Raw genomic sequence first — 27,081 nt, 5'->3', positions numbered from 1 at the left:
AGACTATACTTCACTTACACTCATACGTATCATCCTCTGAAGTAATACCTGACGGTGATTCCCGGAGGCTAAACAGGAAAAAAGTCTACTAAAGATAACTGATTTTTTTGGCCACTTACTAATAATCACAAAAGTGGAAATTTCTAAAAACGTTAAATTACAAAAAATAAATAAAACTAATTTTGGGTGAACAGAGTCACACAATATATTCTATTTTATATGTTACAATATTCTATTGTAAGCAACTGTGTATCTACCCTAGAGTGTACCACTTTTTTTATAGATTTTATTTTATTTTTTTCCTTTTTACAATAAGAATTCAAATGATAATTTGTATGCGTGTCGCGACAGTGAGTTATATACCGTTTCCTGTGGCTCACTATTCCTCTATACTGTTCGTCACGAAAGAAAAACTTGCCTGAAATGTTATATCTTAACAACTTCTTCAAAGAAAAGAATATGAATTTTATACACATTAAACCTCGTTGTTTTCTAAATTTTTCTTGAAAATTTTAATTAATTTGTTAAGAATAGAAGGAATTGAGGAAAAATACATAGAAAAGTAGGCTAAATCGTATTTGGCCTGTTACTGCGATAGCACAATTTCAACGTTCCATAAATTCATTAAAATATTGTATAAAAATTAAATCTTTATTTATATTTCTGAACAGAAATTTATTTAAATATTTTTAAAAATTTTCTGACACTAACTTTCAATATGGCGCAACTTAAACCATATGTGCTTTAGCATCTCAAATTTTTACGGTACAGTTTCTACCGTAGCATTACTGGTCTTAAGGTATAATCTCATAACTTCAGTTAAGTATGAAGGAAAAAAGAATTTTCTCTAAAACGAAAGGAAATCTCACCTATCTTTTAGGTAAGAGTACAGTCACTGTACTCTTAAACAGAGAGAAGTGACTGTAATATTCTCTAACACAGTGGAATTTGCTAGCAATTTTAATTGAAAGTCTTTTTTTTATAATTATTTTTTAACAATCGTTGTAAAGTGAGATTATAAAACTATAATAAAAGAACACGGTTAAAGGTCATTGTTCAGTACAAAAAATAAAGTCCAACCTTTACTAAGTGCGAAATATTTTTTTTTTTTAAATTAAATTTCCGCCAAATTGAAACCTACCATCAGAAAATAATTAAAAGATAAAATCTTGCTTCTTAAATATACTTAAATTCTTATTTCTTTTTTTTTTCGTTTGGCGTCCATTTTGCTGCAGAAAAATTAGACAAACACATCGCACTCGTTATGGGTGCTTTGTCGTTTATTGCTACAGTTTTTAAGTTTTTTCAGCTAAATTAAAACATTAAAAATTATCGCAGAAAATATTAAAGTATAATATTTATAAAATGCAGTTTTTTCCATCAAGGCGTTCGTAAAATATAATTCTTAAAATACAATTTTTTTCTTTAATGGTAATATATATATATATATATACAAACATTATAGGATAGTAACATTTAAATTCATAACTGACTGAGAATAGAAAACATATTCTAATATAATAATTCAATCTTACAGAAAGGTTTTATTTTTATAGCTCATAAATATAAAAATAGACTTCTTTAGTGAAATTTGTTGTACCATGTAAAATATTTGCCTTTAGTTTTTTCTTTTTATTATTATTTTAGAAATTTTGTATCAGATATCCAAAAATAAAGTAAAATGATACTATAATTTTATCTATTCTTAATTTCTAACAAATTATAGTCTCATGGGAAATAATTATTAAAAAGGGAAATTTTGTTTTAGAGTAGGGAAATGCGTGCGGTGGTATGGTGGGGCGCTCACAGTTGACGCTCAGGCTCTGTTGATGATTGTTGGATGCTGTTTATCCGTTGTCCATGTGATCGCGCGCGACACCTGGAGTTAAGGATTTGTTTTTGTGCGAAATATTTACCTAAAAAATTAATTGCAGTATATAAAACTTGTTTAAAAAGTGATAAATAACAGTTCAACGACTTGTTTTTTTTTTTTCAAAATAAAATTTCGTTTTGTTTTTTCATGAAAATTTTCGGTACTTTCTTATAGTCGCGTGCGATCTTGTCAACAGTCAACAGTGGGAACTTTTTTCAAATCTAGTTTTCTGTTACTTTATACGTTTGGGAATAACTTTCAACAAACAAATTATGAAAAACTCACGGCCTGATTGTTAAATTGGAATACGTTTTGTTTTATTCATTGTTATGTTTTTTATGTGTAGTGTTCTGTGAACTGAGTGCAGTGAACATGTTGTGGACCTAAGTTGTAGATAAAATTTACCAGGACGTATTTGGATTTTTTGGCTCCATTTTTTTCTACTTTCTTCATCAAAATGGATTTCAAAATTTTACCCGTTTTCATCGCCATCTTTTATTCAGGTAATCCAATGAATAAATAGTCTATTCATATTAGTAAATAGGCTTTACTTTATACATACAACAAACCGTTATGCATAAATTGCTTTCGAGTTGTAATTCAGTTGATTGCATTGCTTCCTTTCTGAAACATGTTAGTTTATTAAGAAGTTTATTCGTGGATAAAAGTAAAGTATTTGATATATTTTGCTACTTTTATTAGTATTTAAACAAAAAATTCAAATAGTTTTCATTTCAAATATTTATCCCGATAAATATTAATTATAAATTAATTTTAATATTATTAATATAGTACTTATATTAATAATATTTATCGCGTTTTAATTCAAATAAAAACTTATTAAAAAATTACGCATATTTTCTAATTTATTTTTAAGAATATTAAAAAGGATAAATACGATTTTTAAAATACACAATTTTTTCTTGCAATTATTTCTCAATATTAGATTTATTAAATAAAATTTTTTTAATTTTTATTCGTTCTAAATTACGTAGTTACAATTAAACTTTTCTATCTTCTAAATATACATATTTTAAAATTTGTAAACTTAAAATACGTCATTTGTATATGACTGTGTGTAAGAATGTTGACATACGCGAACACGCATAAAAGGCCTACGTAAATTTTATGTACTATATTTATTTATATTTTTTTCTAAATAAATAATTTCAATAAATAGATGTATAAATCGATACCTGGGCTGTTTACGCTTTATACATATTCTCCGATCAAACAGATTTTCATTCAGTAGACTATCTTCAGAATAAACTAAAGTTAACAAAAAATTATAATTAGTTTTATTTACAGGAGATCATTAAAAAATCGTTATACATTTTTATTTATTAATTTTTTAATAGTAAGTAATACATTCCGCCAAATCCCAGCATTTTAATCCCATACAAATCTTGGGAAAATTAATAATAATATATAATTTTTTTTTTTAAATAATTCAGGGCTTTGTTAAACAGTAATTATAAAGGCACCTTTATTATTTATTAATTATAAAAAAGTAAAAATTATTTTTATGCGGATGTTACTAATGGTTGGAAATTCCATTAATCGTTTTTCTAACGGACATTTGCAATGGCTGTTATATAGATATGGATTTGATAGAACTCATTTTTCCGTTACATTTATAAATTATTTTTTTTTTTAATTTCCATCTACACTTTTTTATCAAATCATAATTTTATTTTCTCAGCAATTACCGAATAATTAAAATTGTAGCCTACTTAACTTTATTAATTATTTTTCTGTTATCCCAAGTTTTATTTTTGGATAGGTTTTTGTTTAAATAATTAAATTTAACAATTGAAATGTTTTAATATTATCAATTTATTTTGAAAAATAAATAGCACTGTTATAAAAAGGAAGATTATTATAATAAAAAGATTTTATTGTATATCTATATTGTTTAATAGAGGAGTAATATGTAGGAGGATGTATATATGTAGGAGTTCAAATATATTTTAAAAATCTAGAAAACTGCTTATATAAAATGACAAATTGTAAGGAAACTAAATTATCTGAAGGACTTGAATTTTCAGCATTATATATGTAAATTATATACACGTGATCCACTAGGTTTCGCCGAAAATAATAACGCGTTAAAAATCCTTACATTTACACTGTATAATATTGAAAATGTTTTTTTAAAAAATACCCCTTCAAAATGATACATTAGTTTACAGTTAGAGTACATGATGAGAAACCTTTCACAGTAATTGTTTTCTGTTGCGTTGACGGTTCTATAAATATATTCTATCTTTACTCTTTTGCTTGTCATATTAAGATATTTTTGACGTTCATCCTTTTTTATTACAATAGAATTTTTTTTTTCATTATTAACGATTTCTGTCATATTTTACCAAACATAACCATTACCAGTCGGTGAAATTAATATAAAAAAATTTACCGAAACGTCTCACCAAAAAATTACAGAATCAAAAAGAATACACTTTCGATTATTACAAATTAATAAATATATACGTTTGTTACTAAATAAAAAGATATGCCCCTAAGGATAGAATAACAACAGAAAGAGAGTAATTGTTTATGTAATTGTTTTTTTGTTTAATAGATTGTTGTGTTATACAGTGAATATATAAACACACACACACACACACATATATATTGTACAGCACAACTTTTATTTCTTCCGCTATCGTTTGTAAAGAAAAAAAATTAATTACTTTTAAATGAAATGTATATTTTGATTTTCATTTTGATGAAAAATATGTAATTAAAAACTATAAGTTTTAGGGACGCTAGTATATTTTAATTATAAATAAGTAGAAAGTAGCAAAGAGAGTGTATGTGCTTTACTTTAATAAAATTATTGATTAAAGTTATGAAGTACAGGTTACTGATTATGTTTATTTTTCTATCTTCATTCATTACAATTTTTATTCACCTTCAGGCTTTACATTTAATGGCTTCTTGTGAGTATCAACTTCTTGATTTTTACTTATATTAGGTATGTATTTAATGAATATTGTTGTTCAGCATTATTAGGCTTTAATTTTGTTTTTTTACTAATTAGAGTGAATTTTTGTGGAATATAAAACAAGGGTGCGAAATAATAACCGTTGTTTTTAACTAATCTGTTCCTATTTATAAAACATCATATCATTAACTTTTTTTTAAATACTTTTATTGTTTCCTACGGTACGTAATTTCGTCACTATTGTATAATTTCATGTTCATTTAAAATAATGATGTGATTCATCCGAAAAGTTTTTCTTTCAAATACTGATCGGATTTGGAATTTTTCATATACTAAAAACAAAAATGTACTTTCAAAACTCAAAAAGAAGAAAATTGGTGATTGTTATAATTATGTAATTTTCTATTTTAATTTCCAAGTCATTTAATTTTATTCAAAGCAAAACAATACAAATAACACTGTTATACTTCTTCTTCCCATTAGATTACAAAATGTAAATTTACCTTAATTAAATTAAATGCTTCAAAATATATTAAAAAAAGAATCTTTTTGCTGATCGGCAATTGAATAAATTTTGTTTTATATTATATAAAAATTTATATTATATATATAAAATTTTATTATGATATGATTTTTATATGATCTGATATAGTTTCATCCAAAAAATAACAAAATATGGATGAATCAAAATTTTAAATAATAAAACAAAACTTTTAAAATTAGATTTTAAACGTTTAATAACTTACTTTAAATTTTATTTTACAGCTAATTAAAAAACATACTATAACTTGTAACTAATTGCAAGTGAATAATAAAATTCAAAGAAAATATTTAGAATTAATTCTATTTCAAGTTTTATGATTAAATTATTATTATTTTTTTTTTTAACAAATCTTTATTTTAGAGATTTTTAATTTTTGTATTTGAAAAAACGTCAGTAGGACTTAAGTTTACTATGTTTTATCTTTCTTATGAAACCAATTTTTTTACTTGACTGAAAAAAATACGCTTAATTAGTAATCAAAACAGATTAACGTTTAAATGTTTTTATCGATATGTTTTTGATTCTCGAGTCATGGTTGGAAATGTAACAAACAAAAAAAAAATATTGGGTGTATAAAAATGAAAAGAAGTTTTTAATTTCGTGTTAAATTTTTACTTATAACAAAAAGGACAAGTACGCTGTTCTTTTTAAAATAGTAATTGGTAAAAATTAAATCTTTTTACTGAAAAAAATTGAAATAAATTATTAACACTTAATAACAAAATACACAGAATTCTATTTTTCTTCAATCTCTAATTGATTTATTCTTCACTGGCTAAATTATTAAAACCATCGCGTCGCCAATTAATTTTATAATCGAAGGTTCTAAATAATAGATTAATAATTACGTTATTAATGAACGTATTTAGATTAGACTACATTCAGTAAATGTGGCTATACAAATTACGAGTTAATAACATTAAAAATAATATTCTAAGCTCGTTTAAATATACGTATTTTTAATTTATTTATATTTTTTAATCTCAATTTTCAAAAATAATTTTAGTTTACCGTTGTAAATTAATGTATTAATCGTAATGCTGGATTATTATTTTACACTTTTTTATTTAATAAAACTTTTTTAGCTAAAATTAGCCGTAAAAAAATTTCCCATTATTTAACCTATTTTCTTTAATCCAGATATATTTTATAAATGGTTTAAATACATTATTAAAAATTTAACTACGCTGTTTTATGTTTCTTGGAAAATGTAATTAACTTCTTAGTAAAATTAATAAAAATAATCCTTAATAAAAAAGACTGTTTTTAAACAGAGTTTCGGTGTTGATTATCTTAACTCTTTCTTTTTAAGCTTAGAATGAAATAATTTCTGTAGTTTGTTTATATTTAGTAATATAAACGTAGCATTTTATTTTATTAATAATGATTATATCATAGAAAAGTAGTTTATCCCATATGTTAAACAGTTTTAGAAAAATAATTTAATCAAAAGTTAGAAAATTTTATTAGCCAATATTTAATATAAAATTTAAATAACCTTAAAGAATTTAATTAAGTAAAAAAACCCTTAAACATATAAGTTAATACAACTAATATATATATTTTTGGATTATAAAGGTTACAAAAGATTAAAATAGTAAAACTTATTACTTTTATTTTTTTACTTCATAATCGTTCTTTTTTCTTATGTAAAACTACTTTTAATTAGAAAAGCTATTCCATGAACGAAGAAAACAGATAAAAAGGAAAGGTTTGAATAAAATAAGAATTGGTTATAAAAAAATACTTGATTAAAAAAACATTAAATTTTATTGATTATATTAACGTATAACTTTATGAATTAGCTTTTGCGAACGATTTGGATGTAGTTTCAGAAAACACCGATGACGCAATAGAACAAATCAATCTGATAAAGGAAATTTTGGAAAAAAACTGGTTTGCAGATATTGTTTGAGAAGATTGAAATTAGAAGATATTTTTTGAAGATTGAAGGACATAAGTATCAGTAAAATTGAACACAAAATTTGGTAGCTTAAATTATTTAAGAAATTTAGATATTTTGGGAAAATTGTATAGCCCAATGGTGTAGACAAAGAAACAAACAGAATAAACGTGATTAAAATGGAGAGAGCTTACCAAATGACAAAAGATCAATACCAATCAATGATAAAATCAGGCATTACAATACTGTAATAAAACCAGAAGTTCTGTACGTATCTCATTATTTAGCATCGATCAGGAAGAGAGAATTAGAAGCAGAAAATTTTAAGGAAAATTTAAGTCCTATGAAGAGAGAAAATGAATGTAAAAAAAGAAATAATCAAGAATGTTTTCTACACGTGAAAAGACTAACCGATACCATTCGAAAGAGACGAATAATGTTTTACGGACCGCATGAACAATAATATACTAACAAAAAGAATCGTGGGGAACAGCTAGTTCTAGTAACATAGAAATTATAGAACGCTTCCAAACTAAAGTAACGAGAGCAATTGCTGAAGCACCATGGTTCACGCGAACGATGAAATTCACGGTTATCTAGAGCTCCCGTCGGTTCGTGAGGTTGCACGGCAGCACAGTTATAAATACCAGCAAAACCTTGAAAATCACGTCAACCACTTTGCAATTAATCTACTCGATAACAGCAGGGACGTCCGGACGGTTGAAACACCTTCGCGTACTCGACTAGTGACTACTGCATGACAATTTGAAATTTGACAACGCCAAATCTAGTAGTATGTTTTTATTTTTCTTTGTTTTTTTATTTTTATTCTTTATTATTAATGTTTGGTTTCTGTGGACTATGAGGTGTCAAGATAAATATTTTTAAGATTTAAGGCTGGACTTGAGATTCTATACTGGACTTTAAGATTAGTTGTAACTATTTTTGTGAATTGCTTATTTTGGGAGTTCTTTAGGTATCACGTACTTTTTTTGTCAGGAGACTTTCGGCTCTACTTGGGGAGTCGATTATAATTATATTAGTTGTTGAACAAAGACAATATTTAAACATTTTAGTAACAACGTAAAGGCAAATAACAACCGGTTTAAAAACTTCAGAAAGCATGTGGAGGAAATGAAAATTATAAAAGCTCTAATAAAAGATAGAGAGAAATTTAAAAATAATGTTAAATATTTTAAGGGTTTCCAAGAGAGAGAGAAAAGGAAAACAACTGGAGTATGGACTCCAGTAAAAGGACTCCTGCAATAAAAGGAATTGCACAGTAAGAAAGTGAAAGAATATTGGAAAAAAATAAATGAGGTTATGAAATGTTATTTTATGTGGGCCAGAGAGGCCAAAGTTGAATTAAAAGAAAAATACTTAACATACATTTTTTTTCTGTTAATTAATAAATACATAAAATAAGAGAAATGAAGAAAAAATACCAATGCTCATAGCTATATCAAATATATGTAAAATTAATAATATTTGAACTTATTGGTTTTAATACAGAATTATTCATTTTCGAAACAGCGACAAAGTTTCATTTACGGAGAATCAAAATATTTCTATAAACTTTTGTTTTGTCTTTTTTATTCAAATAGTGGATAAAATTTCACATATTTTTAACCGCTTTTCTTTTTATTGTTTAAAATAAAACATTGTTGAAATGTATATAAAAATGTTATTATCATTTTTTTTTTATTTTTTACTTCTACCTTTAAACATTTTTATTTTTAATTGATAAAAAGTTTTAAATGTCATGCCACTTTAATTAAATATGCTTTTTAATTTTATTTTTTTTAAAGTGATTTATACAATATTGATAAAATTAATAATTTGTTTTATTAGGTCAAGTAATGATCAACCCACTGGATGTTGTCTTTTCAATCATTTTATATTGATCAGACTTATGTGTGTTATAAATATTTTATTGTGAAAATAATCTTAATTGAAGTTAAAGAATTTTAAATTTTAACGATTACCAAATATAATATTAAAATCTTAATATTGCGCATTATAGCATTATAACCTTTTTTTAATGTTATAACGTAGGAAGAAGCAATGTTTGCTGAAATCTGAGTAAATATTTTCGATGAGCTCTCATTACGTGTAACATAATTTAAGTTATTGTCCATCCCAGTAGATCAATTAGATCTTTAATTATTGTAATTTTCGTGTTTTCTTACCATTTTACAATGTGAAAAGAATTATTATTTATTAGAAATTTTTTATATTTAGAAGTAAATGGATTTTACGAATTCAATATCATATTTTTGGTGAGTCATTTTATATTTTACTTTTATCATTTTTTGAAAGAAGAATTGGGTTTTTCTTCTTTAACTTTTCTTTGTTTTATTCAACTTATCTTACACCATTTTGTTAAAAATTAAATTCCCTAAAGGTTTTTTTTTAAGTTTATACGTGATTATTACCCATTTAACGGGGTTTCAAAAATGAAAAATCGGTTTTTTATCCCAATTTATTGTTTTTTACCCCAGATTTTTTAATAACTGCAGCAAATACGGTTCTAGGAGCTATTTTATTCAATTTTCATGTCAAAAGTCATAAAAAATCACTAAGTCAGTTCCTTAATTAACTTCCTAAAAATTTCACTAAGACCTCATTTCACCGGGTAGCTGAAATCCGAATGAAATCTTTCATCAGCCGGAACTAGCAAACTATGTATTTTAAGACATATGTTTATTGAACATTTTCCATTATTTTCACAACGTTTTTCATAACGTAGGCTACGTTATGAAAGTCCCGGGAGAACTTCGTAATACTCTGTATATATATTCGTATGTATGTTTATATGCAGAGCAAAGTAAAATAACGAAGAAACTTTCATGAAAAAATTATGATTCAGTATAATCGTTATCTTTGAAATCCTTACGTTGCTTCAGTTCGTTAAATAGTGTTAGAGATGAATTATTTATGTATTCTAGACATAATAAAATCAGATAAAATATACTTTTCATTCTTATAAAAAATTCCAAAATGTTATTTCATACAGTAATTTTTTTATATCCGTTGGATTGTAATTAAATGAAAAGATTTTAATTTCAAGACCGAAATTTTTAAGTTAATATTGTGTTTATTAAAATTTAATTAAATTTAGTTTGATTTCAAGTAATCATCTTATTTTTTCTTTCGATATTTATTTGTGTTTCTTATAGCATCGTAAATATGGAATCAAAAATTATTTATTTTTCTTATTTCTAAATTATTTAATTTTTTCTATAAAATATTAATGAAGTAATGGTTAAGACTTTTTTTTAATATTTGTATTATAAAGTAAAGGAATAAAAAACATCAATTCATTCTCTTATTCTAAGGAATTTTATCTTTTTCTTTGTTTAAACTTATAAATTCTAAATTCAAAGATATTTTATAAGAAGGAATTTATTTATTCCATTGTAGTATTGTTTTCATTATTATAATAATCATAATTTTAAGCATAAATAAGCTTAATTAAAATTTTTAATTTTATTTATCTTCTTTATTAAGCCCAAATTTTCAAAACCTTTTAAAAATTTGTTAGTTTTATTCGGATTTTAATATCAAATAGTGAATACCGGTGTAATTTGGTAGTTGAGGCTCAATTAACCATACGTTTTAGGAGTGGTCGGCCGAGTCTGTACAATACTACACCTCATTTACATGTCTTACATATTATCCTCAACTCATTGGGCCGTAATTTATCGTTCACTAGTTGAACAGATTGCAACATACATATTAGGGAAATAAATAAAAAATTCAATATACTCGTATTAATCAAATTTGCTGAACTAGTAAAATTTTATACTTTTAATAATAACTTCGTTATTAAAAGTAATTTAGGAAATATGAATATGTATTTTTTTAATCATATCATCAATTATACATGAAATAAATATTATATAAAAAAATGAAAATTTATAAAAATCCCACAAATAAATAAATATTATCACCTTTATTTTTATTGCAACAATTAATTATATATATATATATATAAATTAATTAAATTGTAATCGAATGAGTGCATGTATTACGGAAAACGGGAATTTATACTGATTCAAACAAGTTGAATTATAATTAAAACGTTAAAAACAAATCAGATCCATCATTTAGTATTTTACGTGTAAAATAAATTTACATCCTAGCTATACGGGTTCTTTTTTTGTTTGTTTTTTTTTATTTATTAAAATATCCTGCATATACTAAATTTTACAACTGGTGTATTTTTTCATTTTTTATTAAAATATAGACTGCGTATTGTTTCCATAAATTTATATTTTAATCCCGTTATTTTTTCGTACGGTTAACGTTTTTTCCTTTAAAAAAATCTATTGCTAATTGGTATATATTTTTTGTCCTACACTTAAAAAAAATATATATATATATTAATTTAGTACACAGCGTATAATTTTTTTATATTTTATCTTGTTTTCTCTTAGGTTTTAGAGTGTTCAAAAAGTACCTAAAACCCGAATTCCAGAAAAATAATTATATTAGATGTTTTTCAAACTTTTTCAACTCTGAAATACTATAAATACCTATTCCAGATCATAAAGGGTTTTAAATTTACGTGAGGTAGTATTAAATGCTCGTTTTTTAAAATTAAAAATTGTTTAAATAAATATTTTTTAACTTAGTTTTTTCCATATAAAAAGTAAAAAATTAGATTTTTCATTAATTAATGTGGTAAAATCTTTACAGTAATTAATTTTGAGATCGGCAAATTGGTTTTTTTTTAGGAAATATTGTTCAACATTTAATTGACATAATATAAATCTTTTCCAACGGATAGCAAAATGCATTGTGAAATTTCTTTGCTGAAAGCCATGTTTGAGATTTAATACTAAGATATTTATTGTTAGTTTATTATTATCTTATAATTGTGTAGCTTTCAGTTGTTTACATTTCAATCCTATTGTTTTTTGTTATCGGTAATTTAGCTAGCTTTTATGGAATTATTTAATTTACACATGTATAATAGAAACGGGATTTTAAAAAAGATCCTATTAATGTTGTTTAAAATCCTGTTAATATTATTTTTTACACCTTGAAAGTTTTCAAAAAATATTGGTAAAGTTTGATTCCTAAAACGGATTTTTAAGGAAATTAATTTTTTTCTTTTTTTTGATGTTACTTTCCCGTCTAGCACTATAGCTTTAGAAGAAAAAGTATTGATATCATTCCAATTTAGGCATATGCGGTTTTCACCGGATCTTGACGTTTTGACACCTAAGGAACCCCCAAAAAAAACTGGATGAAATTTTCAGTATGTTCGTATGTACCTGGGTATGTCCAGTCTTGTACTCATTATATCTCTAGAATTGTTAGATTTTTACCTAACCTGGTCAGATAACTTCTATATATAAGGCATTGATGCCAATAAATTTTCAACTTAAAAGGTTAAGGGGACAAAGCTAGGGTGAGACTGTACAGCAAGGTTAACCTCAGTATCTTGAGATTTCGCCTAATTAAGGTCTAATTTTTCTTAGGCTTATTTTAACAAATGAGCCTAAGAAATGATTTAAAAAAATTATTTTTGCAAAATCCCACCCCCACCCTAAAACAATGCTTTAAATAAACTAGTGGCTAATTGGAAATACTGATTCAATAGTACCACAACGAGCACTAATGTAGAACTGACGTACATCTGCTGTAGTGGTCTGCTATGTTGGAAAGTCACAGGTGAGCAATAGAATTAAATAAATTAATAATATTTAAAGTGTAAAAAAGTTTTATTCCTGTTTAGCCTCCGGGAATTACCGTTCAGGTATTACTTCAGAGAATTAATGAGGATGATATGTATGTCTCAGGTCGACCTTTCCTGAGATGTGTGATTAATTGAAACCCAACCACCAAAGAACACCGGTATCCAAGATGTAGTATTCAAATCCGTATAAAAGTAACTGCCTTTTTACTAGGAATTGAACGCTGAAACTCTCTACTTCCAAATCAGCTGATTTGGAAAGACGCGTCATCGCTAGACCAACCCAGTGGGTTGTAAAAAGAAAAAAGTATTTAAAATATTCCCCACATTCGCGCGAATGATGTACGGTATGCGCTCGCGCGCTTTAGTTAGAATAATTGAATTAAATAATCAAAAAATATTATGTTTAAATAAAGTGATAAATATTTTTAATTAAGTTGTGTGTGCATATGTGTATAAGCCGAGCATCAGAAAAAAGCTGCGTGACGGAAATTCCTGCAATTGTGTTGTCAGCTTTTTTTTAAACTTCATTTTGAGGGTTGCAATCACAAAACAGTTTCAGTAACCCAGGGGAAATGTACCATCTAGAAATTAAAAAAAAAATTCAACAAAAACTATTCTCATGTATTTTTCCTCATTTAAAATATTTTTATATGGTGTATCCTTGACGAATAATTCACAACCAAAAATTTATATTTTTGTTGAAACAACCTTGGATTTCTAGTTCATAATTTTTAAACTGTACTTATATAGGTTTGTTACTTAATAGGCTTTAATTTGTATTTTATTATTATTATTTTCTTTTAAGTAAAGTTTTTTATTCTGAGAAAATAAGACGTAATTATTTTTGTTAGTAAATGATAAGATCTTGTTAAACTAAGATATATAATTACAATCAAATTTAATATAAGTTTATTCTAATGTTCCAATACTATCAATTTAGCTGTTATTTTGTGATTCTAGAAAAAAAGCACATTCAAACTGAATTAGTTTATTTCAGTTTTTAATGAATATAAATATCATTAAAAAAATGAATTAAGGCAATATTCTGTCAAAAACTACTTATGAAAATAATAAATTTTAAACTGCTTCTAAATTTTATAATCGGCTTATTTATCACCATATAAGATTTACCGGTACTAATTTACCTTTATATGTTTATAGCCAATATTTATTTTTCTTTCATTTATTTGGAATAACTTCAATTTATTTGTGTATAAATATCATATTATCTCCTTTTTATTGAAGTTATTTGTTTTAAATTCTTGCTAATTTTCGTTAAGTATATTACATTTTCAAAATTGTTTAACGAGAAGTTTAACACAAGAGAAGATTGTTGCAGGGTTAGTATAAGTTGCAGGAATTAGGCGTTGTGCCAAATGACTGAAAGATGCCGTTGTAGACAAACAATGAAAAGCAAAACAATGGGTGCCAACCCGAGAGCCGTTTATGTACGAGTAGATCTAAGTCTATTCTGGAGGTTTTAAAGAGCTAACGAATTGAACGAATCTAGAGCACTAAAACGGAATTGAATAAGAGTTTTGGTAGGGAGTATTACAGCTGTAGGCTATTCTCTATTGTACTGAAGTGATCCCTGTTGGTTTAAAATAAGAGAAAGGAATACTTACGCAGGATTGGTTAGTTAAATGTAGAGAAGTCAAGTAGTAAAATCGGGTAGAGAGGCTATAAGGTCGACGGAGAAAGCGGTTGCAGCTTTCAACCACGAAATCCCTTAATCAGTGCTTTAGCTGATTAGTACACCGACGGGCAAGAGCGGCTTAAGATTTTCATCCTATCCGGCAGAGTCGAAACATTTCTGGCCAACGAATTCATTGAGCAAAATGAATATAATACTGTTAAATACTGGCCTAACTTTATTGCACTAATCTAATCGACCGTCACATCCTATCGTTTAATTTATGTTTTAGTACGATGTTGTAAACGTTTATAATTAATGTTGGTAAACAATATAAATTGTTTTACATTTACAGATTAATTACTATTTTACCGAATTCGTATGCCATTATATAAATTCATGTATAGATGTAAATTATTTTGAATTACGCAACATTCTTTAAAAGCCTAATTACAAAGATTAAATTTGTCTAACATCAAAGGTATTCTAAAATTCTGTGTAGTTTTTGAAGAATTGTTAAATCTTACAAGATTGAATCTGATATCTTAAGAATTAATTTGATTTATTGATTTGTTAACTTTAAGGACTAAAAAATTTATTTCATAGGTGTTTGCCACTTTTGTATTATATTGTCTATTGAATAGTGTGTTAAGCAAACAATTTAATTTAAAAAATATGTATAATGTTAAACAATTACATAAAATAAACTAGGATTTTCATAATTGCTATAAAAATTATTTGATTATTATTTTTCTCTTAGTAAATTATTTTAAGTAAAGAAATTTCAAAATAAAAAAAAAATTATTTCAGCTTTTTATGTAGGCAGACAAGAATACATTTAAAAAAAACCTTTAAATTTTGATTATCCTTTTATCTGTTACCTGTATATTCTTCCATTATAGGTAAGCCATGTTACGGATGTTGACTTATGAATAATCTATTTCACCGCTAGAAAGAGAGTGATGATCCGTGTAGTTAATATAGATAAATATAAGAATGCATCTATACCAGCAATTTTTTTAATTGGATAAAAAAATCATGAAACATTTTTATTATTCCAAAGTAATCTTCTACTTTTCATAAAACAAATTTCACAAAGGTAGTGTAAATATTAAAATTAAATGAAGTATTTTCAGTGTAAATTGCCTAGATGCTAGTCTTATTATAATTCTAGCCCAATCTTCTTCTATTACAAAGAAAAAACATTTTTTCTTAAAGTCCGTTTAAAAAAAATTGCATTATGAACGAATAATCATTCAAAATTAACGAACTGTATAGAGAATCTGAGAGAGGTTTGGATTATCTTTTTAAAGAAATTCTTCTCTCGTTTCGTTAATAATCTTTTCCTTTACGTTTTTTCTTCATATTTTAATAATCAGAATGCTGCTGATATCATCTGAAAATGTTTTGTTTTCAATTTTTTTTAAATTATTATTTTTTTCTTTTCCAGTTCTGTTGTGGTTAAAACACAGTTTTTTTAAATAATTTATTTCAATCGGTAGTTAAGTATAAATATTATTTTATTTATTTTCCTAATAAATATTTTGAAATTTGTTCAACTAGTGAATATTAAGCCTCCCGTCTCAAGGCGCAATGAGATGAGGATGATATTTTTGACATATAACTGAGGTTAGATTTCTATAGATTCAGGCTGACCATTCCTGAGATAAGTGGTTAATGGGATCCCATACGCCAAGGTACATTGATATCCACTGTCTAGTATTCATATCAATAAAAAAATAACTAACTTTTATTAGCATTTGAAACTCAGAATCTTTGAATTCGAAAATGAGCACCAGAATTGCGTTAACTATAATAGGAAAATAATTTTACGATGTAAATGCTGGTAGATAGCAATTAAATCCTACATCCCTAACAATTTCCACATTCCAAACGTTGCCTGCCTGCATAATTTTTCCCATATACTTATCCCTCCAATATCAAAGCGACTATTCCAGGATGCTTTGTGATCTGTATCAACCCGTCTGATTTTTAGCATTCTCCTATAGCACAACATCTTTTATAGCTTCTAATCTTTTCTTCTCAGGTACTTCGATCGTCCAAGTTTCACTTACGCTCCAAACATGTATTTTCAAAAATCTTTTCCTGACGTTTAAATTAAATTTTTGATGTAAACAAATTATATTTCTTACTGAAGGCTCGTTTCACTTGTGCTATTCGGCATTTTATATCGCTCCTGCTTCGTCCATCTTTAGTAATTCTACTTCCCAAATAACAAAATTCTTCTATCTCCATAATCTTTTTTCTTCTTATTTTTATATTCAATGGTCCATCTACATTATTTCTACTACACTTCATTACTTTCGTTTTGTTCTTGTTTATTTTCATGCGATAGTTCTATCGTAGGATTTCATCCATGCCGTTTGTTATTTCTTCTAAACCTTTTTTACTATCGGCTAGAATTACTATATCATTAGCAAATCGTAGCATCTTTATCTTTTCACCTCCCACTGTTACTCCGGATCTAAATTGTTCTTTAACATCATTAATTGCTAGTTCTATGTAAAGATTAAATGGTAATGGGGATAGGGAATATCTTGTCGGACTCCCTTTATTATTACCGCTTCTTTCTTATTTTCTTCGATCGTTATTGTTACAGTTTGGTTCTTGTAAATGTTACCAATTGTTCTTCTATCTCTATACTTGAACTCTAAATGTTTTACAATTCTGAACATTTTATTCTAGTCGACGTTATCAGATGTCTAGTCTATAAATTCCATTTGAGTTGGTTTGTTTTTCTTTAATCTTCCTTCTACTATTAATCTAAGCGCTAAAATTGTTGCCATTGTCCCTATACTTTTCCTGAAACCAAATTGGTCTTCACCTAACGCTTCTTCCACTCTCCTCTCAATTCTTCTGTACAGAATTCTAGTTAAAATTTTTGAAGCTTGAGTAGGTAAGCTAACTGTTCTGTATTCTTGACATTTATCTTCTCCTACTTTCTTTGGTATCCTGACAATAAAAGTCTTTTTGAAGTCTGACGGAACTTATCCTTTTCTTAAATACCTTAAAGAATATACAAAATAGAACTCAGTACATTTAGAGAAAAGAAAGGCTTACAACGGTAATATTTCTACCTGTATATTACTTTTCTATATTTTTCCAGGTATCTCTGACAGGTAAAAGACAAGATGGTATAACCTCTGGTCTAAGAAAAAACTTTTTGTTTAGTAAGAATAAAATTCTTCTTTTTTTCATTTTTTGAACTTGAAAGTTGTTGCTGTACTGTGATTAGTACGTGTAATTAATTTGCATGCTGCGGGTCGGCGTAGAATAAAAATAATAATCTATAAACAAGAGATGATAATGTAGACGTAGATAGGTAGGTAGAAATAAAAGGTGGAGAAAGAAACGGGGAGGAAATATTATTATGGAAGGAGGTAAATTGCCCGCAGCCCTGAAACCGGTTCTTACCTTCCAGTAGAAAGAAGAACCAGTTTTATACATCGGTTGGCTCTTCGACTCGGCTGACTGCAGGACGTTCAACCATCCACGTCACCGGCTTCTTTAATATTCCATTTACTTGTTGGTCAATTTTACAAACAACTTTAAAGAAAATGATTCTTAAAGAAAAAAAAAATATATATATATATACATATAAATAACTCAAGAAATATATGTGCACCTACTTACAGAATATTTCCTTATATAGTAAATAAATTAGCTAAGAAATAAAAAATATATATATCATTCATTCTTATTTTAAGATACGTATTTTTTTTTTCTTATAAAAATAAGTTCTTTTTTCTATAATGCTTTATTATTTTATTTGATAAAATCAAGATATACATGATCCATTATGAAATTAATTCGTTTAAATATTCTTCCACGAGTAATATTTAACATTATTAATTAAACAAAACAAAGAAAATGTAAATTTGATAAAAACAGCTACAGTTTTGTTTTTCTTTATTTGTTTGTAGTTTTACATTTATTTTATAATTATAATCTGTTAATAATTAACGATGTTTGTATAAACCATATAGTGTTATTAAATTTATAATTATTTCATGTTCACTGGTTTATTATTGATCGATTACTTCTTTTAAAACCAAATAATTATATCATCTAAGGAATTAATAACATATAAACGATTAAAATAATGTATTGTTATTATTATTACTTCTTTTTTTCCACATTAAAAATGATTTTAGATTTAGTGTAATATATTATAGTTTAATTTTCCTAAGAACTTTACATTCCGAGATACTTTTAATATGTTATACTCATGGTTTATTCCGCTTAGTTGGAAACCATTTGGAATTTCCCATATAAAGTTGACTTCTCATAAACAACACATTCATTTTCATGGAGATTACTTCATCACAGTTAGAATTATTAATTATATTATTGCAACAAAAGATGATTTGAAATAATATCAATCACTTTTCTTATCACAAACTATTAAATTATAAATAAAATGAATCTTACATTAATGTATTGTTCGTCTTGATTACAATAAATTGTAAGCTTGAAACTTTTACAGTGTAATATTGAAATTACTTTGAAAATTATTTATAAAGATATTAATTATATGCAACTTTAAAAAATTGAAGAAAATTGTAATAAAAAAACATCGTTCAAAATGAACTTATTCACAATTTTATTGTGAAGTTTAGTCTTCAATTTGGTGCTGGATTATAATAGGGGTGCACTGGTGCCGAAACCCCATTTCGTATTGGTTTTCGAGTGAAATAAAAAATTGTCCTTTCACATAAAATTTATAACCCATAAAAAAATAACCTAAATTACAAAAATCGGACCGCATAAAAACGGGTTTTGTTTATATATATATATATATGTAAGCAAACAGCGACAAAATAAATAGCAAAACATCTAATTTACGAAAATAAATTTATTTATTTGACGTGAAAAGATAGCTTTTGTTTCTTGTCAATGTAAACATCGAAATGAATATACATTTTTCATAACACTGTCATATAGGCAGCCTCCTGTGGCTGTGGACCAAATTTTTTGTGTCTTCTGTTATACAAAATCAAACGTTACAGCACTAGAAACTTTACGAGTGCATTCTTGAGTATAAAACATTTAGATATGATGGATTAAACATTTAGAGAAATTAAAACTTAGAAGTTAATTTAAAAAGTAAGTAGAATAAATAATAGATAAGATGTACTAATAATATTTGATATTAAAGGATTAGTCCAAAAACAAAATTAATAGAAAAAATCCCTTTCGGCACACCGGAAAGCGGAGGTAGACTTCACCGGTGCTTAGTAAGGGATAAAAAATATTTTCACCTTAGTTAAGAAAAGTTAAGAAGTTAAGAAAAGAGTTAGAAAAACTTTAAATTTAGAGTTAGTTAAGAAAAACTTAACTAAACTAAACTAAAGTTAAGAAAAACTTCAAATTTACTCAATACGACAATGGTTTCATGTTAATAAAAGTTTCACATGTTTAGCATACAAGCCCATCTTCTTACAATTCCATAAATATTTTGGTCATCCCATACTGTAAGGGTTGGTCATATCAAAAATTGTTTCAGACAAAGTTTTAGGCAATGTTTAGAGGACTAACGACCACTTTAAACCGATTCGATACTGTGTCTATTAAGGGATGTATGATTTTTTTGTCTTCGAACCCCATATCTTCCATCCCCTGGGCCAGTGATTGGTGATATCAAAAAACTTTATTTAAATAAGTTTTAGGCCTTTATCCGAAGAATAGTAAGAACTTTAAAAAAATTCGACATATCAGAAAGTTATAGCGATACTTTTTTTTCGAAAAAGCCCCCCGCATTTCCATCCCCATGGTCCGATTTTGCCCATTAACAAACTCAACCGAGATTTTGGGTCGTTATATTTTATGTTTAAATTTGAAAGTAATTGGCGCAAGATTACGGCAGTTATTCTGTCCTCAAGAAAGTGAAATATATATATTTTTCAGGGGTGGGGGGGATGTGAAACGCAAAGATACGTCGAAATTTTCCGGAAGTTGAATCATGGTACCCGTTGCAATAGGTTGCTTTCTTACGAAATATATCTAAAATTGGCCATCACCAAAGCAGTAACTACTATTTAGGCTTATTAATCATTAATTTGAAGGATTTAAGAACTCTCTTTCTGTACTGATTTATCTATTTATCAGATTAAATTCTTTATTATTTATTTCATATACTATTTGGTAGAAATTTTTTATACAACTTTTTCACCTTGTTACGTCTTTCCAAACTAATTAAATTTCTGTGACTTAATATATGGTTGATCTAATTTTTATAACATTCTTTCAGACTTCTCTATTCTACAATTTGTCTTCAAATCTCTCTTCATACAGCTTTTTTATCAACCCACTAATATTGAATATATTCGTGAGATATTACATTTCAGAAATCCTGTTTTTTCTTTTCTATAATTTTTATTATCAATTCTATGTAATAAGCCATATATATGCATTTACATAACTGAAAATATCAACAATTACTCGTATCTTTTTTCTTTAATTTATTGTAACGAGATATTATTGTAATATAATTAAATTAACTAATAAACTTAATTTTCATGAGCAGTTTTAGCGATTTGTTTGTTTTATTCTGTTAATAATAATTATTATTATGTTTTTCTGAAACGACTTGCTAAAATCTAATTCACAGACAAAATATTTTTCCAAACTTGAAAAGTCTTTAAAAATTTTTGAAAATAGGATTAACTCTTTAATTCTACAAATACTTCATTCTTTTGCAATATCTTTAAAATTTCTATAGTTATAATATTAATGAGTGCGCTCTGGTTGTTATGTTAAGTGTGTATGTGTATGTGTTATTTAATTTTAGATTAAATAATTCGCAAGCATGCAAATATGTATTATTTCATTGTTACGTCAGGGTATGCAAATCCAATATATCTCATACTATATGATCAATTTGGCAATTTGTAGTTGAGCAAGATAGCTCCAATTGCTCCTTTCACCAATTTGGTGTTTGTGTCTTGTTCAGTTGTGTAAGCAAACTTGGCAAGCTGATAATCCTCTCCTACATTGTAATTAGTCCAGTTAATAGTTGCCTACGTCATCTACTAATCAGTTGTACTTATGATTACGTAAATGATAGCATTATTATTCGTAATTGTAATATGTATTTAAGCTTGGTTATTTTATGGTATCTGCTGTATCAATGCCAAAAAGTAGTTATCTATTTACAGAGTAATTTTTTTGTAAATAATAGTAATAAATAAAAATTTAACAGTAAATAATTTGCTGTAAAAAAAAAAAACTGATGTTTCTTCTGCATTTATATTATACAAACTACCAAACCCGGCAATGCTTCTCAGTTGCTATATTTGAGTATATATATATAGATTAAATGAACACAATTAAAAGTTTTATAAAACGTGAACAAGATGAACATTACAGAACTTCCCAAAATTTAACCTTTCCTATTTCCCCTTTTGTACTTTCCCCTCTTTCCTTTTTCCCATTTTCATTTTTGACAGATACCATTTCCCCCTTTCCGTTCATTCCTCCATTCCTCTTTAATTTATTTACATTTCCCCCTTTATTTTTTTCTCCCTGTCCCTTTCCATTTCCTTTTCCTCGTTATCCCTTTTTTCTATTTTCCCCTTCTTACTTATTTTCCCCTTTTACCTACTTCCCTTTCACCTTTTTCAATTTTTCACTTTTCCGATTTTTCCCCGTGCGTAAACCGGTCCAGTAGTTTTTTAGTCAATAGCGACAGATATATCGGAAACATTGAAGTGGAATCGTAAAATATTTAGTATAGCATGTTTTGATTTTATATCCAATAGATAGCGCTGTTTTTAAAAAAAACAACATGTTTTTACCTCTCATAGGTGTGACATTTCTGTTTTATAAATAGTAGGTATTTAAAAACACGCGCGTATTCGAATGCAACGTTATGTAAAAATTTCAAAGCAATCGGTGAAGAACTTTCGGGAGATTTAAGATTTTGAACAAACGAACATTTACATTTTAATTTATATACATTTTATTCTATATCAATCCACTTGTACACACCTTTTAAATGTAATGTCAAACAAAAGTAAAATTTGTTATAAGAATATTTTCTTAAAAAATTTAATTATGCAATACAATAATGCCTCATTGTTTTAATAAGTTACCTTATAAAAAATATATTATATTTTATTTAATTACGTATTTATTTGAACTTATAGTAACGCAAGAGGCTAAAGCCAAAAAATAGTTAAAATTAATAATTAAAGTTTTGCATAGTGTGAAAAATGCGATGTCAGATCGGAATTCAGAACCGGAACCTCCGGGTGAAAGCCAGTGATGTTACCAATCCGTAGTAAAGTCGGTAACTAATTTTATACAGATTATTTTACTCACATTATATTTTAAGGGAAAACAACGATTTAAAATTTTGGAAAAAAGATACGAAAAACTCTGAAAAAGTAATTTCTTTTTTAGTTTAATTTTTTCTAAGCTTATTTGGTTAAGACGGATAATAAATACTAAACTTTACAAGATTTTAATCAAAATTTTGCAAACGAATCTTTAGTACGAGGTTAAGAAGACTACTTCTTTGTGCATTTTGTAAATATTATCTTTTTTCTTACAGAAAAAAGACCTCTTAACACCTCTTAACCTATTAACTATACCTCTTAACTATATACCTCTTTACTATATTCATTTAATTATTTAAATTCGATGATATTTTACATTTAATTAAATTGATATAGATTAGTAATTAATTTTAAATTAACTCGTTAGTTAAATTGATTATTTTTTATTATTTTAATATTTGATGTACTGATTGTTGAGCAGGAAGTTTTATTGAACGAAACATCATATATAAGCTCATCAGCATTTATTTAATAAAATTATTTCGTAATAGTAATCAGGAAATCAAACCGGAAAATTATTCGTTCTTTTCTCTGTTGATTTGAACATTATTGTTATGTGCTGTTGTATAAAATCTGTTTTGTTAGATTGTAAAGTATTTATTATTTTCATTGTAAATTGATGCAGTAAAAACAATAAAAATGTTTTTGTTAAATTAAATAAATTTTTTTTTTTTTTTGTTATAGAACAAAAGTTTACAATCGTTTTCTCTTGATGAAACCATAAATAAGTATATATGTTAAACACATGAGAGAGGACTAATGATGACCCTCTCCCTCGAAAAAAACAGTATAAGAGATAAAAAATAATCATCCCTATTCTCATAATATTTATAGCTTGAATTTTTATTTTTAGTCGTATATTAAATTTAATAAAATAATATAATTGATTTTCTTTATTAAAAATAAAGTCAACTTTCAACCATAACCAACTCTTTTGTCTTTCCCTCTTAAAGTATGGTATGCCTACTAATAAATTGCATTTCTGAAGCGTGACAGCGTGTTGTACTGTAGTCGTCATACAAAACTGTACTATATATTCCTAGTCTACTGAATGAATGATATCTAATTTGCTTTTTCTTCACTAGAACTGCTTTAGTTTTCACGTTAAAATTCAACATGTTTCTGTCAGAATTAGACTGTCTGCAAAACTGATTAAGCTAGCTGAAAGTTTAAATTTGTTCATTTCCCCAACTCTTAACACTTTAATGTTATATATTTAGTTGACAATTTTGAATCAGTTTTTTAGATATTTATACCGTGAAGGGTCTGGGACAAATTATTGTTATGTGTTGTTACATTTCTATATCTGAAATTAAGAACAACAATTTTAAACGAATCAACCAACATTTTGATTTATATTTTGTTTCTAAATGAATTTTGAGTTAATATTTAATTATTTCAAGAATACTTAGTTAAGTATAATAATGTAACGTTTGAAGTCGATCTGACAAATCACTCCTGAAAATTATACAGAAACAAGCAGACCCGGCATTGCTTCGCTATTGTTAGATTTGAGTATATATGTATATTAAATGAACACAATAGAAAGTTTGATAAAACATTAACAAAATGAACGTTACGGAACTTCACAAAATTTAACCTTTCCCTTTTATCCTTTCCCTCTTTCATTTCCCATTTCCATTTGAATATATTCCTTTTATCCATTTCCCCTTTCCATCTATCCCCTTCCCCTTTATTTTTATCATTCACCCTTTTCATTTCCTTCCCCCTTTTTCTTTTTACATTTTCCCAATTTTTACTTTTTCAGTTTTCCCCTTTCCGATTTTTCCCTCTTTCCCTTTTCTAATTTTTTTCCTTTCTCCCTTTTCCCCCGCGCATAAATAAGTCCAGTAGTTTTTTAGTTTATAATGGACACACATATATCGGAAACATTGAAATGGAACCGTAAAATATTTAGTATAGCGTGTATTGCTTTTACATCCAACAGATAGCGCTGTTTTTAAAAAAATCATGTTTTTACCTGTCAGGCGTGACATCTTAGGTATATAAAAACACGCGCGTATTCGAATGCAACGTTTTAACAAAATTTCAAAGCAATCGATGATGAAGTTTCGAAGATTTATGATTTAGAACAAACGAACATTTACATTTTTATTTATATAGATTATCAAGAATAACAAGTCTCATGCTAGGTTTACATCGACAACATGACAGACTCACTTAAACTTGTGACATTCAGCTCTTACAAGTAACACCTTTGTCTGTCGGCCGCGGGAAGTATTTTTGTAGTTAATATCAGTATTTTCAGACAAAGTAACTTTGACTTATATCTAGGGTATCTTAAAGGCTTTATACACCACAGCTGTAAGAAGTTCAGGAAGAGATAGTTTAAATCAATTGTTGCATACATTTTTTTTTTGCAAAACAATAGTTTTACTATGCCAGGAATAAAATTAAATGGAAAAGATTGTGCTGTTCTTCGTAGCATTATGGAGATGATTTATAATGTGATTTGAATTATGATGTAAAGTTTTTCTATATTTTCAATTAACTGTTAAGTCAAATTATCGAAGTAGCGATTGAAACCCTAATGCGTAAAGTGGTGGTTGTTAAGAAGGAAGAAATTAAACTATTATAATAATAAATTTTTGAAAATCTTGAAAACTTTTAATTCTAATTTAAATAACATTTATGAGAATCATTATCACTACTTTTGCAGTTACTTTTAATAAACAAAACTTCAGCATATATGATATACTATATAAAATTAATGTTTAACTTTGGTTAACATTTGCCACTTCTTCGACTCCCTTCTTACGCTTGGTTTTCGGCTCTGGTCGATTTGGTCTATATCTACGTGAAACTACGTTGGGATTGATGTGGGGGGGGTCTAACATTTTTTAAAAATTGTTGCTGTATACTTCAATCCAAATATAGCCAACCTATTTAATTTTCAAGCGAAATATCCGTAGAATACGGATATTTCGCTTACATCCTTGGACAGATTATAGTAACCAAAAAGAAAATTAGGAATATATAAGAATTTTAATTTAAAGAAGGTTTGTAAAAAAAGAAGGAAAATATCTTATAATTTTGTTTTAAATAGCGAACATCTTACTTTCTTTTTTCTTGTAATCCCAATAGCATGAGTACTGGTTTTATAGAAACTGTTTTAAACATTGTTTATCATACATATTTTTATCGGCTATATTTTTCTTCTCAAATAAAACGTAATTAAAATATTATTTTTGTACATGGTAAACTACCTTGTAAATTTGATTATTTTTAAATATTCTTGATAATTTCAAGAAACTTGGTTTTACCATTAAATCAGTTATTTTCATAAATCGGTTATTTTCAGTTTATTACTTAATCCTAAGTCTAATAAAATATTAAATCTCAAGAAAAATTGTTTATACATTTTTTTTGTACTAATTTCAAAGCTTATTTTGAAACCCTTCCTACTGTGTGGCTGTAAATTAATCATTATTACAAATTTTGAAAAATTATTCATTTTAGCGTTGCACCGGTTTTATTTTCTTATAATATACTTTAAAAATAAAAAATAACGGTTTATAAATTGCATACATGGCAGTTAGAAGGTTTACTAACATAGCTTCACTAAGTCTTTTTTTAAAATATATCTTGGAAATTTTTATAGATGTAGTTTGGCGATTTCAACCGCAAATTATTTATATTCTAACCACTAATGTATAAGGATAGTAATAATTAAATTACTTTACTATTGTCCATTAATAGAAATAGTGAATCTATAGTGTAAAAGGACTATGGACCACCTACCTAGTTACTGGTTATAGAACATTAATTATCTATTATTCTTATGTAGAATAGTATATTCGTTTCTTTTTTTTTTTAGAATTATTGTGCATCAGGGTTTTCAATTGATAATTTTAAATAATTTTTTTCTTTATTATATCATGAGTGCAATGGAAATATTTTTATTAACTTACAATATCTAAATTTTACTAGGGAAAATATGGGGCGCTAAAATATTGTGTAAGATTGTTTCTAGATTTAAAAAACAACTTGCGCTGAAATGCGCAAGAAGACCGACTTTTCTTTAATGTAATTTGGTTTAAATATATGTTTTTTTTTTTTAATTTAGTTTAATATCTGTGACAATAGATTCGCA

At 26.5% G+C, this 27,081-nt stretch overlaps 1 protein-coding gene across 2 annotated transcripts in view; it reads left to right on the top strand.

Annotated features, from left to right (window-relative positions):
* The first annotated feature begins 1,836 nt into the window (after nucleotides 1–1,836).
* Nucleotides 1,837–27,081, top strand: part of ed (hemicentin protein echinoid) — a 640,582-nt gene continuing 615,337 nt past the window's right edge. For both annotated transcript variants that reach the window (XM_075368225.1, XM_075368224.1), the window contains exon 1: nucleotides 1,837–2,376. In XM_075368225.1, coding sequence (XP_075224340.1) covers nucleotides 2,331–2,376 — 46 coding nt within the window. In that variant the 5' untranslated portion in view covers nucleotides 1,837–2,330. The remainder of the gene's footprint in view (nucleotides 2,377–27,081) is intronic.

The sequence above is a fragment of the Lycorma delicatula genome, chromosome 6 (genome assembly GCF_047948215.1).
Source record: "Lycorma delicatula isolate Av1 chromosome 6, ASM4794821v1, whole genome shotgun sequence".
In the NCBI taxonomy this organism is placed as follows: Eukaryota; Metazoa; Arthropoda; class Insecta; order Hemiptera; family Fulgoridae; genus Lycorma; species Lycorma delicatula.
Note: the sequence above shows the minus strand (reverse complement) of the source record. Positions and strands in the feature narration are given on the sequence as shown.